Raw genomic sequence first — 19412 nt, 5'->3', positions numbered from 1 at the left:
GGTCTATGCATAGATAAACAGTGAGTAGCGGGGGGGCGGGGGGGGGGGGGGGTCAATGACAATAGTCCAGGTTCCCTAAATAATGCACTACTTTTGTACGAAGGTAGTGCACTACATCGGGAATAAGGTGCCATTTGGGACACGCTCTCTGTCCTCCCGGCAGGAAAGATCTCGTTTTCTGTGCTGTGGCTGTGCAGGAAACTCAGCCATTCACCCAGCCATATACTCCCATCCTGAACTGGGCTGGGGGAGTGATCGAGCCTGTTAAGAGCCAGGAGGAGGGAGGGCATAGAGATAGGGAGGGGCACCACCACCACCCCCGAAATAAAAACGAATAATAATTACTTTATTTCCATCTCAAAACACACAGATGTTTGCTTCCTTCCTCTCCCTTTTAATGTCTGATGAGATGAAGTCACTTTTCTTTTTGCCAACCACGTCCTCTTCCCCCCCCCCCCCCAAAAAAAACAATTTCAATATCGCTGATTTGTTTTGGTTCATATGAAAGGAGTTTCTTCTTTTGATTGAGCCGGACTGTGGCATTCCCTACACTTGTCACTATGTACTGTGATATCTCTCATAGACGCGTCTCGGCCCAGACGGTCCAGCCCTGGACTTTCCTCCATGTTGATCATAAGGACAGGAAGATGGAGTTGGTAGTCCCCTGACTTCCATTCCTTCAACATCTTCTCCAACCAACATCCCTTGCGTTCCCTCTTCCGTAGCTCCATCATCTCAGTTTAAGTCTCACATATCCATTTGACAATTCAGAGAAATCACAACTGTACTATATTCACTATTATCCTGTGACTGTTTGTGTGATTGATACCTATTACATAAAATGTCTCTGTATCTGGTTGAAATAACCTTTTGTATGCCGGGAAAGAATGAGAGGCACATGAAAGTGATGTATCAATATCTATGGGGGTTATACACAATGTGTCATAGGCTGAAAGACTAAATTGTTGTTAGAGGCAGAACAGGGCATAATAGTACAGCAGTATTGTACAGCCGGTATAATGTATCCACTGGCAAAGTGTTCAGGAAATTTTCCAGGAAGCTGGAAGGATCTGGTAATGACACACTATGGCCTTTGACCTCTAACCTGTTCATTTAATATTCTATAAATAATAAGAGGTATGAGACTCGTGGAGATACTGACACTTAGCATTTCTTAATCACCCCTTTTCATTGTGACAGTATCTTTCCCCTTTTTATGACTCCCAGCTATTGTTCGGCGATGGATAAAAATAATATGCTGGAATAGCTAGCAGTGGCTGGGGCCGGTGTCTTGGGTGAGCTGGGTTCAGGGTCTGAGGAGGACTGGGGGGGCCACCGTGTCAACCTGGGTCTCAGAAAACAAAGGAAGGCAACTCTGGAAGTCTGAGAGAGACAGTTGTGTGTGTGTGTGTGTGTGTGTGTGTGTGTGGCAGATATAGGACTGGAGTGACTTTCTCCTGCTCTTACTCAGCCTTTCTGTAATGGACATGCTTAACCTTCCATCTAGGCTTTAATAAACTAATAAGAGAGTGGTAACAGTGGTGGGGAATCCCTCCAATGATGATCTGTGGACAAAAAGCATATCAAGTTTATAGGGATATCAGGATGCTTATTGATGTCGGAAAGTTAGACATATCAGAGTTTTACTTAAAATCTAAAACTGGGTAAATGTGCAACAAAGTATATTTTATTAAGTTATACAAATAGTAATATGGTTAGTTTATTGTTTAAGTCATTTCTGTCCGATGATTCTGTGATAAATGTGTTGTTGAACAAGTAGGCTAGTAGTCCCACTGGTTCACCTCTACAAATGTACATAATAAGTTACCAACATCACCATAATGCGTAGGCCTATACGAGGTTATCTTAATCTCTGCCTCTAGAGGGGAAAATCCCGGACACCTACTGTATAACAACAAAGTCCGGCAATAACGTAAGTGGGCTAATCATGTATCGCTTGTAAACTTGAATTGGAGGCGTGTGCTTTCGAAGTGGGAGAGCGCATAGGAAGGGAGGGCAAACTGGTCCACACACTAATAAGAACCCAATGGCTGGGGCACCGCGGACAGGAGCGCTTCAACGAGACAAGTAGACGGACAAAACCTCTCGAGGTGCATTGCTGAAGGCAGACATGGGATGAGGTTCAAAGAACGCCACAGAATTGGCAGGGCAGATATTTCACAGATAAGCAAAGGTGAGGCGCGAGTCAGGTTTGCGCATCGCTACTGAAGTGCCCGGGGACTGGAGAGAGAGGCAGTAGGTAGGGTGACTGGACGCACGAAACACCTGCTTGGTAACAGGTAGCCTACCTCCAACAACGGATAAGGATGAGATCTATTTATTTTTCAGGAATTGTGAACAGAATAAAAGGATGAACATTTTGGAAAGGAAAATAGTTTAAATGTCAAATTATTAAAGAGAAGCAATTAACAAAACAAACTACATTAGAAATATATATATTTTTTAAATACAGTAGTGAGTAGAGAATGTATTAACTATGAAGTTAATTTAAAGGATCAACATGGGTTTTACAGAAGAAATTAGTTGATGTACTTTCGGTGTGGATTCTGATCCATAATGGCCAAACTTTCTCTATAGAAAGATTATAACTCCTTTACATCCCATGATCTAGAATGGACCACCACCAAGATTTGACCACCATCATTCAAATGCTATCAGGTGCCTGAAGCGGGGCTTGCTCAGCGGGCACAGTAGGTCAGTGATACTAGGGACCCAGACCCAGAACTCTCCCCAATGAAGGTGTCCTCCTGGTGGGTAAGCCTGGCATGGCTTGGCTTGCTCGCCATCTTCACATGGAGCTCCATGGTCCAGGGGTGCGGGCCAGGCCCTGGGTACGGCTTCCGCCATAGGTCTAGGAAACTCACCCCCATGCCTTACAAGACCTACTTCCCCAAACTTTCTGAGAACAACCTGGGTGCCAGTGGGAGGTCAGAGGGCAAGATCACACGCAACTCAGAACGCTTTAATGAACTGGTGTGTAACTACAACCCTGATATCATCTTCAAAGATGAGGAGAAAACCCTTGCTGACCGCTTCATGACCAAGGTAAGACTGGTTCTTCAGAGACTGGCTCAGACAGTGTGTGTGTGTGTAATGGTTAGCCAAGTTCAATTATCTGATCGTGCACAAACTGTAACTACTTCTGTGCCCCATGGGACCCACTTGGTGCCCTTTCACTTCATCTATGTTGATGACTGTGTGTACAGTAAGTGTGGTCAGTATAAGGTACAACTGGTTCAGACTTCAGACAGTGTGTAATGGTTAATCTAGTTCAATTATCTCCAGGTTTAAGTTTGATTTTATATGACATTTCCTGTGGGATCACTTCCAAGGTGACAGACCCACTTGGTGCACTTTCCATTGACCCTTGTAACTCACTGGTCACTCGTGACTGTGTGGCCCTGGTAAAGTAATGTAGTTAGTATTAGACAGGCCAGTAGGTCCCTATCATAATATCATAGATGGAGGATACTCCTTCAGTGCAGGGAAGCTGGTTCCTTGTGGCAGGCTCATAGGGGAAATCCCCCTACTGGATGATTGATTAACTACAGCAGGTGGTGGTATACACCGATGTACGTGTTGCTCTCTTCTCTAGTCTGATAAACTGGTTATTAAATGAACATCAGTTTATCTGTGTGTCATCCCTACATTTACAATTTTAATTACCTCGTGAAAAGTTGATCCAATAGTGGATTCACTGTCATGACCTCTGTATTAGACAAGTTACTCACAGTATTCTGATGTGAACTTCTTTTTCATCAAATAGATCCAGTTCCGGGCGTCCATTTTTTAAATATTTAAAAAAAATTCACACTTCCCCTCTATCTTAATAAGATGGAGGGGGGGGGGGGGATCAGGATGTAGTTTAATATGACTCTGGAGAATGCGCTCCAACTCGTGATCATTTCCCCTTAATCTTTAACCAAAGTCTTTGTTGCTTGGTAATAAAACGATTCCTCTGGTTCCACTTGCCTGCTCCGTGTGTGCTTACCAGGAGGGATTCATAGGTGAGGCCAGGCAGGTAACCTTGCATAGTGTACATTAGCGTCAGGTATGCAGTATGAACATTTAAAATATTATCAGGACTGGCGAACAGAAGTTGAGAGACAGTCACAGGAACACAGACCTCTCTCATATCTTGTAGCTGACCTCTTTAGAATATCAAGGAAGCCACAGTGTGATGTTGGCATTTTGAGTTTTGAGGTTGTGGAACAATAGACATATTGTTATTGCTCTCAAATGGCTGGTAGACTCTCCGGACAAAAAGGATGCCAAAGAGGTTCTGCGGCTGTCCCCATAGAAGAACCCATTTTGGTTCCAAGTAGAATTCTACCTGGAACCAAAAGGGTTCTACCTGGAACCAAAAGGTGTTCTTCAAAGGGTTCTCCTATGGGGACAGCCGAAGAACCCCGTTTGGTTGTATTCTCAACTTCTGATGTCAAGTGAGAATCTATGAATAATAGGATACAAGAGGTGTGGGACATTTCAAGCGTACAATAGGTCTGCTGTAATCTTCAAATTAGTTGTCAGATTTCTTAAAATGCACCGTCAATAGGAAAGAAATCTGTGGTCCAGTGTGTGCATACCCTTCTGATGCCCAGTCTGAGGACCAGCGTGTGTGTGCATGTGTGTGTACAGTATATGTGCATGTGCCCCTCTCTCTGACCAGATGTGAAAGACGTTCTTTGTGTAGGGTTTTGACACTCAGAGGGGTGCAAAATTCTCGCCTGCTGAAGTAATGGCACCGTCGGAAAAGCCGACTATTGTAGTTCAATAACAATGAATCGCCTCTCTTCAATGGCATGGCGAGAAAAATGTAGCCAGTTTGTTTTTTGTCCCTCGTTCTTTTCTCACTCGGGCTGTCACACTCTCAAGTGCATGCCCCATACATTCCTCCCCTCTCTCTCTCTCTCTGCCCTCTCACTTTGTCTGAACCTGGCCTCCTCGCTGTTCAGCATCTCTCTTGCTCTCTGACTCTCTCGCTCTGAAATATGGTTGAAAAAAAACCTCTCTGTTCCAACTCGCTGGTAATTGGGACTTTCAGAAGCCGATGCGTAAGAGCCTAGATTTAGCCTCTGATGTGACATCTCGCAAACTGCTATTGTGTGACATTCAAACATAATACAGTATGCATCACTGGGTATAAGAGTCATGATGTTCACATTTCTGATCAAAATGTCTCCAAGGTGACACAAAGACATCATGACTAAAACCTTCTGAACTAGAGAACGGCCTTGATTATTCCCTCACCCTGCAGAAAAAGGCCAAGGAATGTTCTAGAATGGCTACAGTAGCTTTGTGTTCTTATGCTGATTGTTTGAGAAAGGTTGGAGAAGGGCGGCAATGGCCTTTACAACCACTGAACACAGGAGGGGAAAATCTGATGATGTCAATGGAGACAAACGTTACCAAAGTTATTCTATAATCTAGGCAGAGGTGATAGGAATACAGTTAGTTACTGAAGTGTTGTTTTATTTGGTATTGCTTTTACAAGGGGTTGAATGTGACTGAGTGAACAGTCACAGTGGGTGAGGTAGACAGAGGGCTCACAGCTACGTTCGGTCTCAAGCAGTTCCATTTCTCCCGTTAATGAATGATTCAACCCGTCTCTGTTGCCTCAGCTCAAAGGGGTTTCATACATGTCGATACAGTATATATACACTGTAGTTATTGTGACAGCATATTCTCTACTCTGTCAGTGTTTATTTTTCAAACTCACACAGTATATATACACTGTAGTTATTGTGACAGCATATTCTCTACTCTGTCAGTGTTTATTTTTCAAACTCATACAGTATATATAAGTGTTGCTCCAAATAAACCCTTACTCTTATCAGTAGCATTGTATTGAATAGTATCATATTTGATTCCTTCAATGCCTCTCCATCCCTCTCTCCCTGTCCCTCAGCGCTGTAAGGACTGCCTCAACAAGCTGGCCATAGCGGTGATGAACCACTGGCCTGGGACGAGGCTGAGGGTGACAGAGGCCTGGGATGAGGATGGCCATCACCCCCCTGACTCTCTTCACTATGAGGGGAGGGCCGTGGACATCACAACGTCGGACCGCGTCCTAGACAAGTACGGCATGCTAGCCCAGCTGGCTGTGGAGGCTGGCTTCGACTTTGTGTACTATGAGTCCAAGCACCATGTGCACTGCTCTGTCAAAGCTGGTAAGTCAAGTAGGGCTAATAATCGGCATATTTAACACGACAGACATCACCATCACATTTCCTGTGATTTGCTTTAACATGTACACCCCACATCCCCCACCCCACACACAATCATATATTATAGATTAATATAATAACATTATTCATCTGAATCTTATTATATCACATCAAGGAAATAGAGCGTTTCAGTCATCTGAAGCCTTTCTCCATTGACTTGGATTCCTCCCTTCAGATCACTCCGTGGCAGTGGAGAAAGGGGGCTGTTTCCCCGCCTGGGCCCGGGTGAGTGTAGCCGGAGGCGGACAGAAGACCCTGGCGTCCCTGGAGCCTGGAGACAGAGTGTTGGCCCTGTCTGAGTCAGGACACGTCGTCCTCAGCCGTGTCCTTCTATTGCTACACCAGGACCATGAGAGCAGGTCCACTTTCCTCGTCCTGACCACACAAGATGGCCACCGCCTTGCCCTCACTCCCCACCACCTGGTCTTCCTGGCCCCCCATTACAAACTCCACCACAGTGAGTACCAGGCTCGGTTCGCCAGTAGAGCCAAACGGGGAGACTATGTACTCGTCCATGGAGCAGACGGTCGACTACAACCATCTCGGATCGTTTCGGTATCACAGGAGGAAGGGGAGGGAGTTTACGCACCCCTGACTGAACACGGCACTCTGTTTGTGGATGGGGTGCTGGCATCCAGCTATGCACTTCTAGAGGACCATAGACTGGCACACTGGGCGTTTGGGCCTCTGAGACTGCTGCTCTCGGTCATCCAGCTAGTTTGGGGGGAGGGCACACAGGGGGCGCAGGTCACAGAAGCAGAGAGAGAGCACACAGAGACGCCGCCCAGTCACTGCAACACTCACCAGAAGAGCCTGAGAGTTTGGGGGAATCAGAACCTCAGCAGCCCAGGCGTGTATGTGAATACAAACACTTCCGACAGACAAAGTCATTGGACCTCTGTACCCAGAAACAGAGACATTGAGGGAGGGAACTGTGACGCCGTGCCAGATAAAGTTCTGAGGGTGCACTGGTATGCTAGGCTGCTACACCGGCTTGGACAGATCTGTCTAGACCCGGAGACATTTCATCCCTAATATAAAACACACTGTAGTTACATTTACACCGTGTCCTACCGAGATACATTTCCACTATAACGCTCATATTCTTTTGCCCCATCTCTTACTGCTGCAACCTCGTTTTAAACCTTATGCACTGAAAGGGCGTATTTGCATCTTACTCACCAGTATTTGCATCGTAATGTATTTATATATTCACATTGTACCTCCTCTTTTACATTCATTAAATGTGTTAACGGTTGTTTGGTTATGGTGAATGAAGAATCGTCCCGTCTTCAAAAGGTAATGCTTAAAATGTGTCATAAAATGCTTTCATACAAGTTAATTCCTGAGAGAAATGAACTCGCCATAATAACTACTGCATCAGCATAAAATGTTTGTGTGTTGTCAAGAACCCATTGTATATGTATCTAATTGAGATAACATCTATAAGTCAACAGACAATGTGGTTTTCCTATACACTTTATTATTCTAAAACAATGAGGAAATATGAGTATGTACCAGAAACAATAAAATATTTATTTTTTGTACTTTCTGAATCATAATATATAAATGAGGCCATTTATAAAACGCAACATGTACATGTGTTGGTCCCATGTTTCATGAGCTGAAATAAAAGATCCAAGAAATGTCTCTCAAATTTTGTGCACAAACTTGTTTAGATCTCTGTTAAGTGAGTATTTCTCCTTTGCCAAGATAATCCATCCACCTGACTGCAGTGGCATATCAAGAAGCTGCTTAAACAGCATGGTCATTACACATGTGCACCTTGTGCTGGGGGACAATAAAAGGCCACTCTAAAAAGTGCAGTTTTGGTCACACAACAATGCCACAGATGTCTCATGTTTTGAGGAAGTGTGCAATTTGCATGCTGACTCCAGGAACGTTTTGAACAGAGTGCCCCATGGTGGCGGTGAGGTTATGGTATGGGCAGGGATAAGCTACAGACAACGAATACAATTGCATTTTATCGATGGCAATTTGAATGCACATCGATACTGTGACGAGATCCTGAGGCCCATTGTCGTGCCATTCCTCCGCCGCCATCACCTCATGTTTCAGAATGATAATGCACCTTGTCGCAAGGATCTGGACACAATTCCTGAAAGCTGAAAATGTCCCAGTTCTTCCATGGCCTGCATACTCACCAGACATGCCACCCATTGAGCAAGTTAGGGATGCTCTGGATTGACGGGTACAACAGCGTGTTCCAATTCCTGCAACTTCGCACATCTGAAGAGGAGTGGGACAAAATTCCACAGGCCACAATCAACAGCCTGATAAACTCTATGCGAAGGGGATATGTCATGCTACATCAGGCAAATGGTGGTCAAACCAGATACTTACTAGTTCTGATCCACGTCCCTTTAAAAAAAAAAGGTATCTGTGACCAACAGTATTCCTAGTTATGTGAAATCAATAGATTAGGTCCTAATTTATTAATTAATGAATTCAATTTAATGTCTTCCTTATATGAACTCTGTAAAATCTTTGAAAATTGTTGCATTTATATTTTTGTTCATTGTATTTAAATTATTATAACTATAGCCTCACTTGTTATTTGTTATAGTGCCTTTAATTTAACAAAACAATCATTGTATTATTTTGTAATGTAAACCCTGCAAAACAATAATCCTGCTTGTGAATGTAGATTCTCTCTGTTAAATCTTTCCGCCTCTGCTAGAATTTGGGTTACAAATTACATGTACAGGAGACTAGAGAACTAGAGAAATTGGACCACGGCCTATAGTCATTTTTGGAGATTCCGAACTACAGTGGGAGCTGTCTTGGTGCCTGTGTAATTTAGCAGAGCGGGTTAAACCTCAGATATCCAGCAGGACTGTTGGCGTAGTCGACAGTAGTTAATAAGAAACCCAGACAGACTTAATATTCTCCCATGCTGACCTCTCTCTCTCTCTCTCTCTGTTTATCTTAATCATATTCTCCATCCTGGCACTTGGGAAATGGAATCTCTATGTTCCAATTCTCCAAATATTTTACAAGTGTATGTGCAGCTTGTTAATAGCGCATGTAGTACCGGTAAATTGTGGGTTAATTATTAAGTCGACATTTTATTCTCCTTTGTACCATGAACAAACCAGTCCCTTGTCTTATTTGTCTCATTTATTTATCTTGAAATGTTCTCTTCTCAGCTCCTTTATCCTCACAACACACACACACACACACACAGTGTTTATCCCAAGACAAGTAATACAAAGGTTATACACCCCCTTGTGGAGGACCTGAAATCATGCTTGTGGATTATATGTACTTCAGTCTTTTTAGCTATTGCTCTTATACCTGTGTAATAATGCCATAATTACTCTAGTAATTTGTTATTAATAAAACAGGAATGTAAATAAAATGCACTAATTTAATTGCATAGCAATGAGTTATCCAGTCCAGGTAAGGGCTCCATCCTCATTTAGCCTTATTCTGTATACTCAGTAAATGCACTCTAATTAAGATGGACTAGAAGAAGGGATAGCCTAATTGTTGAGAGCGGTGTTTGTTTTGGAAATCATAGAGAGAGAGAGGGGAATAGAGTAATAGGTTTGGGGGAGGTAAAAGGTGTTTGAAACTAAATAAAAAGGAACAAGCTGAATGTCATTGTTCTGGTTAGCGTTGGGTAGTAGACAGCTGTGGAGGTATTCTATCCAGGGGATTATCCTTGCAGAGATAGAAGGCGCAGATGGGACGCACAGACAGATCAAATCAGACCAATGGGAGAAGCCCAATAACATAATACCACCCACCTTTTACCATTGTTGACCAATCACAGCACAGTGTCACAGATTATCACAGAATCCCAACCAGTCCCGGCCTTCCAAAATCCAATCCAATCCTGCTAAAGCCGAATAGGAGTTTGGTAATCCAGTCAGGGCCACCAGCCTATTTTAAAACAGCTTTTTAGTTATGAAAACCAAACCAGCACAACCAACTAACCATTACATGGTTAGTTAGTTCACAGGCAAACTGTTCATCTGATCTGAGAGAATAGCAGGTCTTTCAATAGAACGTTGGACAGCCTGCAGTGCAGTGATTTAGGCATATTCATTAACAAAACGAACAGACATTTTCAATAACGAATGATCAGGGTAAAATTCAGTATGGTGAACGGCTGTGGGACATGAACACGTTCCCGTGCCCTGTATCAGGACTCAGGAGTGAATGTTGAGATGTGTTTGTTGCATTCAGTGTATGTGTGATTGTGAGGACCAAGATATAGAATCAGGGCCTTGAATTTGATGCACACATTCAGAAAAGATGAATCAGTGATGCCTATCTACCTAGAACTCAGTAGAGGAAGGACCAAATGGCCAGAATAAGCATTCTGTACGGGCTGAAGACACTTACTGGTCCAAGCAGGTAAATTATAGCCAAGAGGGAGTTGCAGTGGTGTAGACCAGTGAGAGAGCACTTGATCATTCATACTTGGAACTAAGTGAATGGGGCAGAATTAGGTTGATTGATTCCTCTGAATAACATGCTAGATCTGCAGAACATTGTTGCCATGTTCATGGACAATGGCATGGTAGTGCATGGCCAGGGTACAGGAATCACCATGGAGATGCAGACCTTTATAGGCCAGTGCTATCGGGACAGTAGCATACTGGGACTCTGGGAGGAGTGAATGGGTCATTCAAGGCAAGAAGCCTACCTGGAGAAGTAGAATTTAATCTGAGTATCAGTGAGAGAAAGAGGCAATTATAGCATGTGTGGAATACAATAACCTTTCAGACAATGAGCTATCTTCCTCAACTCTACAACATATCCAAAGCAATCACATTCCATTATTGTTTTCACAGTTTTGCTTCGTGTGTAGTAATTGACATTGGTCTCAGTCAGATGATCTGACATTATGGTGTAAAAATAATGGCTTCCAAAATTTCCATCCCTTTAAACACATTACTAATCTGCCACACACCGACTTCTTTTGTAAAATTAGGATAAACTGTCTACTAAAATATTATATTCCTGAAAAAGTTAGATACATTGTTGGCTTTGAGCTAACCTAGCTAGCTATACAGACAGCAATTTGGAGTTGCGCATGCAAATGTCCTCCCTTCCAGACTTGAGATGTTTGACGTTGTTGTTATTAGCTTGCTAGCTGCTAATTTAGCTAGCCACTTGACGGAGCACACTCGTGTGGATTTGTTCAATGAAGTCTAAGTGAAAGTGATCCGGACAAGAGTAGCTAGCTAGCTAACGTTCAAGGCGTCAAGTGTCTTAAACATTGTTTCAAATATTGCCTGAAAGTTTAGCAAGCTAATAAATCGAGATATTGCCTAATTTTGGATCGAATATCGGATGCAAATTTACTGTAATCTCCGGACCAGCAAGCTGCTGAGAAGCAAGTGTCGTTAGCCAGTTACCTAATTTAGTTAGCATCAACTACTGAACATTCTCCACCTATGTTTCGGAACATCGATATTCATTGTGCATTTTCCCGGAGGATTACAATTGCAGAAATGTCGACCGTTGCTTTTAGTTGAATTATTTTCATAGCGTTTTAGCAACTGTATCAACTCTGCCTCTCCAGCTCCGACCGTGGCTGGCTGGCTAGCTAAGCTAGTTATCCAGCCTGCCGTGCCACCCGCTGTGCACTTCCCCCACTCACCTCCTTCTCCAGCCGGGTAGCTTTAGCTAGCCCGCTAAGTAAAATGAGACCAGCATCAACTATTTAACTGTGTAGCCTGCTGCAAAATGGATTGTAATCTGATGTATGAAGACACAACCATCACATTGTAAGGTGAGTTGTTTGGTTGAGTAACATAACAGCTATTTGACGAATCAATTTCCCTGACCTTTAATGCTAACATGAGCTAACTAGTTGATTAAGGATGGCTAACGCGTTAGCTACACTGACTAAATTAGCTAACTATAACTACCGCTACATCGACTAGTTAGCAAACGACTTGAATGTACTCTCTGCTAGCGTAAGTTAGCTAACGCTACATGCTTAGCAAGATAACTAAACATAGCTATGTTTAGTTAACTGTTGGCCACCCTTATTATTTCAACTGCGTAGCTAGTCAACTCAGTGTCGTAACGTTAGTTATCTTGTATCCTAGTTAGCAGCTATGTTCATCAATCATGTAGTTTAGCTAGTTTACCCAACGGTTAATTCAAACAACCGTTGGGGTTGCTGTTTTGGACATATGCATTGTTGATTTTAGCTTGTAGTTGCCTATCAAGTGGACTCAAGTGTGTTATTCTTGGTTAACTAACGTTAGGCAGGGTCAGTGTTTGGCAATAGCTAACTAGGTCATAAATCAGGGTCCATTCAGACAAGCTAAGGTTAGCTGGTTAACTTGCTACTAGTAACGTTAGTTACTAGTAGTGCTACACGAGTTTCGTTCTAAACGTTAATAAGTGACTGAAATACGCTGTAAACGGAATAGGTAATCAACTAATTTAGCTGTGTTGTCGGTGGCTTTCAGTTCTGTCTGTGTTTACAGTAATCATAGTGATCACTGATAGATTCTAGCTAGTTATTGGCTTGGTTACAAAATGGCTAACTAGTTACATGGCCACCCTTTACAAAAGTCACAATACAATATACGTTTTCTTGTAGCCTATACTGTATAGTAGGTTGCAGTAGACCACTAACAGTCGCTTAGGGAAATGGACCAGTCCCCCAAACACATTCTGCGTTACTCCAATTATACAGTTTGAGATACTGGCTATGTGCTTGCCAAGTAATTCGTTACCTCAACTACACGATGATTTCATCCGCGGAGTTGCCCCCAGACTAGGTTTTGAAATGAACCTCTGACTCCTTCGATTTGCTATGTAGTCGATAATTAAATGTACATTGTTAAACCTTTACCGTGTAGCTATGTGTGGCCTCTTTTGCGTGGCTTTCTTTGTTAGCTGAAATCCATACTTTTTAATAAAACCTTGATCAAATACAACCACCGACATTTTCCTCATTGCTGTTGCTCTAAGATGACAACTCAACGCGAATGTGCATGTGCCAATTGAATCTCAACAAGGACACAGCCAGTAGTTGTATTTGATTTGTTTTATTACAATATATGGATTTCTGCTAACAATGGCGTGCAACAGAGGACATAGGTACACAGTAAGGGTTTAAGATGTACGTTTTGAAGTATCAACTGCATAGCGCACGCTCAACTCCGTGGATGAAATCATCATGGAGTTGAGATACTTGGCAAGTTATGTGCCTACTTCATGTTGATGTGCAAATTGTAGCCATCTTGCTAATTTTCATGGCAAGAAGATGTGCAAATTGTGATCTGATTCTGAACACAACCAGCTGCACTGGAATGAGCAATACGTTGGCTTGCTGTAATAAACACAGCTATAACCCTAACACTGGGATTTGTGAGTTTTTCTTACAGTAGACCCAATTTAGTAAAACAAATTGATGAATGGGATACGCCAAACACAGGAGGCTGCTGAAGAGAGGACGGCTCATAATAATATCTGGAAACCATCAGTTTGAGTTCTATACTATTCCAGCCATTACTATGAGCCCGTCCTCCCCTATTAGGGTGCCACCAACCTCCTATGACTCAAAAGCCACACATCACTGCATACAATGAATTGTACATTACATAAATTATGTGGAGGTACATTTGATTAGTTGTTCATGTTTCACAGTAGAGAAGGTTAGGACATGGATCTCATTTATTTAACTAGGCAGGCCTGTTAAGCACAAATTCTTATTTACCTTGTCAGCTCGGGGATTTGATCTTGCAACCTTTCGGTTACTAGTCCAACGCTCTAACCACAAGGCTAACTCCTGTCCAATTAGCTGACTAAACTCCAATGTTGAAGGAAGTTTCTGATGAACTCCACCAAAGGAGTGGAGCAGGGACCAGGCTTTGTGAAATTCAGCTCTGACTACATTGATTCGCCCAAGATCTATATATGTACATTGTGAAAACACTAACCATGTACCTATGTCTGTCCTCTGTTGTTGCTTGCCTTTTAATTTAAAAAAAATCCATACTTTTTATATAAAATACAATCACTGACTGTTTCCTTGCTGAGATTCAATTGGCACATGCACATTTGCCCTGAGTGTTATGTGATTGTTTGATATCTTTTCTTTTTCAATAAACAAAGGCACAACTACAGAAGACAAGCTAACTGTTGTTGGGTTAATTTGGGCTGCAGCCATTACTGCAGGAGGCATAGTTGTGTGGCTTCAACCTTCACTAAATATGTCATATTGCTACATCTTGGAAAATGTAGTCTACACGGTTAACAAATCGATTACTCAACAATTTCATATATTTTCACTGTACCTTTAGTTCGTATAATTTTAGCGGAACTCTGCTGCACAGTGGTATGGCTTCAGCACGAAATTGACACTGTTGCAACAGGAAGTCATGTACACGGAAGTTGTATTTTCTTTGTGTATCTCGGTTTAGGGTTGTTTTATTTAAAGAAAACAACATTTAAGTTCCTATATTTTGTTCTTTTTCATACATGACTTGTGCGGGTTTGGATTATGTATTGCCGGCAAAACAAAGATTGAAATGTCTTCAAACATTTCTAATATATTTAGCTAGTCGCCGACACGCTATTTTCACGCAAATAGTTTGCGAATCCCGGGTAGCCAGCTAGCTACTTGGTTAGCAAGAAGGCTATCAGTTAACGACGTAGCTGGCGGTTTCAACTACCTTTGAGCACATAAACAGCCATATTCATTCCGATAGATTGGATCGCGGTCAATCGATGACGTGTATCAAAATGATGCATTTAGTATCCCAATGCAAATAACTAAAGGTTTGTATGGAATTAGTTATCTTCCTACGAACGTTAACTAGTTATATTTAGACGTCTCTCTTGTCAGACGTCTGAGGTTATGAGATAGCCAAAACAGCTAGCTGACGTCGGCTGTCTATTTAATAGTCTAGCTAGTATAGCTACTGCAACAATGTGAAATATCGGGCTTCTGCCCTGCACAAAAGGGAATTGAGCCTCGCATGATTTTGCGATTGGAAGTCCGATAACATAACTGTGACAACCGGTAGTTGTTGGTTTGTCCCGCGTATGAATATGTAGTAAATCATGTACATATGTAATGTTATTGTTTATTTTGGTATATGATAACGTGGCTTGCCTCTAATATAATTAGGTGACTTTATTGTTTGTTTATGTTTCAGGTCTCTGTCAAGGAGATCAGCAGAGGGGATGGACAAGCCGAAATCAAACTGCGAAGAAAATGTCTCTGAACCGACAGGTACAATGATATACGTGCTGTGGTCAGAAAACAGTAGTTGTTGATAATTTGAATCATTTTCAACTACACACATTTGTTTTATTTCAAGGACTCACATGTATAATGTCAGTTTCATTACTTCCTCTGCAACTATTCTCCAATAAATGCTCATCTAGGTTCTACAATGTAGGTGTTATTGAGCAGATTTGATTTTATTAGAACATTAATCAATAGATATATCAGAATTAAATTGTCGTTGCACATTTTTTTTGGAATGGATTTCCATACAGTAGCCTGTATAGGAATCTTCTTTAGCAAAGGTTATCAGAATGCCACTTACTTTAAAAAGCAATATCCATTGATTAAAAAAAACATGTGGACTAATGTTATGTTGATTCCTCAACCAGCTGATGAAAGCGCCCCTGCAGAGCAGCCAGTCCCCTCAGAGGGGGAGTCAGAGGCCCCTTCTGCTGCAGAGGACACGTCGGACACTGCTGCCTCCACTTCCAACACACATGTGTAAGTCCATTTTTAGATGTTTTGGCCATTTTCTTTTTCTTTGACGTTTCAAATGACATTTATTGGCACATTCCAATACCAGTCACACACCCAGATCACATTCTCTACAAAGGTTTTTAGAGCAGACTCCCATTGGTCTGCTAAGAGTTGATGAAAATTGTCAGATCATAAGGGCCGTAGTGCACTGCCCAGCATTACATGGGAGATGTGAATTCAGAGGTTTACTCCCAAATAAGCTTTGTTGGATTTAAATTGTTAATGTTGAAGTATAATATGGAATGTAATAGTATTGATGTTTGAGGTGAGTGCTATAGTAATTTTGCTTCTTGTTATAGTAATTTTGCTTCTTGTTGACCTGCACATTATTCCTTTTTTGGATCCCCTTACCTGCATGTTATCTGTCTGACACTGTCTGTCTGCACAGGGAGAGCAGCGTGAGGGCCTGTGCTCTCTGTAACTGCGTGGAGCGCAGCTTGCACGGACAACGGGAACTCCGACATTTTGGGCCATCTTCCTCCCGGCCGGCCCTAGAGCCCGCAGCTTCATCACTGCCAGGGCCTGGGAGCGATGACCTGTCTTCCATCGGATTCTCCAACTCCGACGCATCCTGTCTGGCAGCACAGTTGGAGGACACAGGTGGGACTCCACACTCATCACATCACATTTTTATTTTGTTTTACGGAAACTGTTTTCTTGGTCAGGGGTGTATTACTAATATGTTACCCACTGGGGAGCTTGTACACACAGTGCAGTTTAAATAGTAAGTCTATCCCCAAACCCATATTATAAAGCATTTTACAGAAATTCCAATTATTGATCAGAACAGAAGTCAGAGACCATACAGGTGTAGTATCTGATTCTTAATGTGTTGAGCAGGGGGTTGCTGGGTGCATCACTGGTGTGCGCTGTGGTCAGATGGAGTGAAGCAGGCGGAGGAGGCTGAGGAGGTGCTGGAGAATGTGGACAAGGCCGTTATCTCAGGGACACAGCGGGTAAGTTGACCACTCGTAGATTACACAAATGACAAATGCTTTTATAGATTCCAGGACTCTATATAACGTTTTTTTATATTTATATATTCACTAAGCTGAACCCAGAATAGCCCAGAACCATGCACAGCTTTGCATCAGTGTTCAGTTGAATTCTTCTTTAAAACTCCTGGTCAGCAACAATTGTTAACGTTTTATATATTATATATAAAACGTTAACAATTGTTGCTGACCAGGAGTTTTAAAGAAGAATTCAACTGAACACTGATGCAAAGCTGTGCATGGTTCTGGGCTATTCTGGGTTCAGCTTAGTGAATGTAACATAGAATTAAACCCGCAGGCACATTCAGTAATGGTTTTCAGAAATTCTTAGGAAAGGAAAACCTGCACTCTGTCAATAGTATTATGAAGTACAATTCATTTGAATGCTGTGGTTCTATATTCTCTCCTCTAACATTTCTTTGTTGTAGCTCAAATTCTTCCCTCTAGTGTCTCGCCCATAACCTTGTCTCTGAACCTTCTGTTTAGCTGTGTGAATATTGCAAGCGTCTGGGTGCTACCATCCGCTGCCATGCTGAGGGCTGCTCACGGTTCTACCACTTCCCCTGCTCTGCTGCCAGCGGCTCCTTTCAGTCCATGAAGCTCCTGGCTCTCCTCTGTCCAGAGCACATAGACAAGGCTGAGGAGATGGGTAAGGACACCTCCCAATGTTGAGGTCCAAAGCCCCAACTCGATCATTAGGTTATGCTCTGTAACTGTGAGGTGTGTGTGTGTGTGAGAGTGATTGGGTCACTCAATCGTTTGGTTGGTGTATGTATGTGTGGTCACTCGATCGTTTGGTTGGCTAACTATGGTTTGTTCGTCTGCCCTCCAGCGGGTGAGGAGGCGCGCTGCGCCGTCTGTGACTCTGCCGGGGAGCTGCTGGACCTACTGTTCTGTACGGGCTGTGGGCAGCACTACCACGCCGCCTGTCTGGAGATCAGCGCCACACCCATACAGAGATCAGGGTGGCAGTGCCCAGAGTGTAAAGTGTGCCAGACATGCAGGTGAGTGTCTCCTTGCTGCCCAATGGGTCATCCATTTTTGAAATGGAAATATCGCTCTCTCTTTTTTACATATAAACTTACTTTTTTTTTTTTTTGTTCAATGGATTGATATGCCCTCTGGGGAAACTGTGAAACCTTCTACCCGCATGCTCCCAATTAGTAGGGGCAGATCATGGGACTTTTTCAGGAAAACACTCTGGGCTGTTGCTGATGCATACAGCTGTTTCCTGAATCAAATCAAGTTCTCTCTCATTTTCCAGGCAACCAGGGGAAGACTCCGTGATGTTAGTATGTGATGCCTGCGATAAGGGCTACCACACCTTCTGTCTCCAGCCAGCCATGGTCTCTCTTCCCTCCGACACATGGAAGTGCAGAGTAAGTGTGCTGAACCGATATTCCTACTCCTGCCGTAGTCTCCTCTGTTAGGAAAGGAGGATGCTGCTGCCCTATAATTGAAATCCTAACCCATGTGTTGTCAATAAACACATATTACTGTTAATGGTTAAAGTTATTCATCTGTTTATTTGGAGGCTTTTTAATGACAATTCTGTCAATTAAAGTATGAATATGTGAGAATATAACCTTTTCTAGGTATCAGAAAAGAATCACTGTGTGTTTCCTGTGTGAATAACCTCTGTACTTTCCCGCTGTGTATCCCCCATCTCAGAGGTGTCGGGTGTGTACGGACTGTGGTGCTAATGGTCTGACGCAGCCCGGCTCGGCCCAGTGGTTTGACAACTATGCCGTGTGTGAGGGTTGCCAACGTACCCGCAGTTCTACGTGTGGCGTCTGCGGCAAAGCCTCGGAACCACCCGTCACGCTGCCGCGTTGTATCACCTGCAACAGGTATGTCTACCGCCTCAGAAGGAATCAATAAGTCAGTCAATCAATCGAAAGGATTTAGAACGCCTTCCTCATCGAGTTGTTAACAAAGTATTTTACAGTTACCCGGCCTAGACCCTCAGCCTAAAGAACAATCGCAGTCATTTGCTAACTTTTTATGTAGAATTTGTCCCACCTTTGTTCCTTCATTCTTGAGCATTCCTCTGTCATCGACCTAGGTGGGTGCACAGTGAGTGCTCCTCTGCGTCGGAGCCACCTGAGGAAAAGTGCACCTGTTCGCTCTGCCGAGACCGTGAGCCTGCGCCAGCCCCTGTCACACAGACTGACGGACAGACGGACACAATGGAGATGCAGCCCACAGAGACGGGGTCGGAGGTGACGATAGAAGGACAAACGGATACCGTTGCCGAGATGACGATCCAGACGGACGCAGCAGCTGAAGTTCCGGTGGAAAGGCAGGCGGACGTGTCTGAGGAGGTGACGATAGAACAGGCGGAGACCAAGACGGACAAGGAGGTGCCCATGGAGCTGGGTAGGTTGACTTGACTGT

General features: G+C 43.1%; 2 protein-coding genes across 10 annotated transcripts in view; both read left to right on the top strand.

The window, feature by feature from the left end:
• The first annotated feature begins 1896 nt into the window (after positions 1-1896).
• Positions 1897-7905, top strand: dhh (desert hedgehog signaling molecule). Of its 2 annotated transcripts, XM_021565875.3 has the most exons (4): positions 2031-2194; positions 2633-3066; positions 5930-6191; positions 6424-7905. In XM_021565875.3, exons 2-4 carry the CDS (start codon positions 2755-2757, stop codon positions 7281-7283), a joined length of 1434 nt encoding a protein of 477 aa, XP_021421550.2. In that variant the 5' UTR covers positions 2031-2194; positions 2633-2754; the 3' UTR covers positions 7284-7905. The 2 variants fall into 2 exon arrangements, with proteins under 2 accessions (XP_090058909.1, XP_021421550.2); XM_090202783.1 differs by having other exon boundaries at positions 1897-3066.
• Positions 7906-11306: 3401 nt separating this feature from the next.
• The window catches only part of kmt2d (lysine (K)-specific methyltransferase 2D), a 44130-nt gene continuing 36024 nt past the window's right edge, over positions 11307-19412 (top strand). For 7 of the 8 annotated variants that reach the window (XM_090202781.1, XM_090202782.1, XM_090202780.1 and 4 more), the window contains exons 1-10: positions 11307-12018; positions 15410-15486; positions 15873-15984; positions 16409-16620; positions 16861-16976; positions 17502-17664; positions 17848-18019; positions 18280-18394; positions 18687-18865; positions 19081-19394. In XM_090202781.1, the coding sequence (XP_090058907.1) occupies positions 15438-15486; positions 15873-15984; positions 16409-16620; positions 16861-16976; positions 17502-17664; positions 17848-18019; positions 18280-18394; positions 18687-18865; positions 19081-19394 (1432 nt within the window). In that variant the 5' untranslated portion in view covers positions 11307-12018; positions 15410-15437. Of the gene's footprint in view, positions 12019-14610; positions 15030-15409; positions 15487-15872; positions 15985-16408; positions 16621-16860; positions 16977-17501; positions 17665-17847; positions 18020-18279; positions 18395-18686; positions 18866-19080; positions 19395-19412 lie in introns of those variants that run through there. The other variant, XM_021565866.3, reaches the window with a different exon arrangement.

The sequence above is a fragment of the Oncorhynchus mykiss genome, chromosome 16 (assembly GCF_057628025.1).
Source record: "Oncorhynchus mykiss isolate SJ-2025 chromosome 16, ASM5762802v1, whole genome shotgun sequence".
NCBI classification, from domain to species: domain Eukaryota; kingdom Metazoa; phylum Chordata; class Actinopteri; order Salmoniformes; family Salmonidae; genus Oncorhynchus; species Oncorhynchus mykiss.
The sequence above is the reverse complement of the archived record's forward strand: the minus strand, read 5'-3'. Positions and strand labels throughout refer to the sequence as shown.

Bases quoted from the DNA above. Each gene is read 5' to 3' on its own strand.
- dhh (XM_090202783.1), top strand. From the start codon at position 2,755: ATGAAGGTGTCCTCCTGGTGGGTAAGCCTGGCATGGCTTGGCTTGCTC. The intron at 3,067-5,929 runs GTAAGACTGGTT...CCTGTCCCTCAG, and splicing joins CTGACCGCTTCATGACCAAG to CGCTGTAAGGACTGCCTCAA. The intron at 6,192-6,423 runs GTAAGTCAAGTA...TCCTCCCTTCAG, and splicing joins GCACTGCTCTGTCAAAGCTG to ATCACTCCGTGGCAGTGGAG.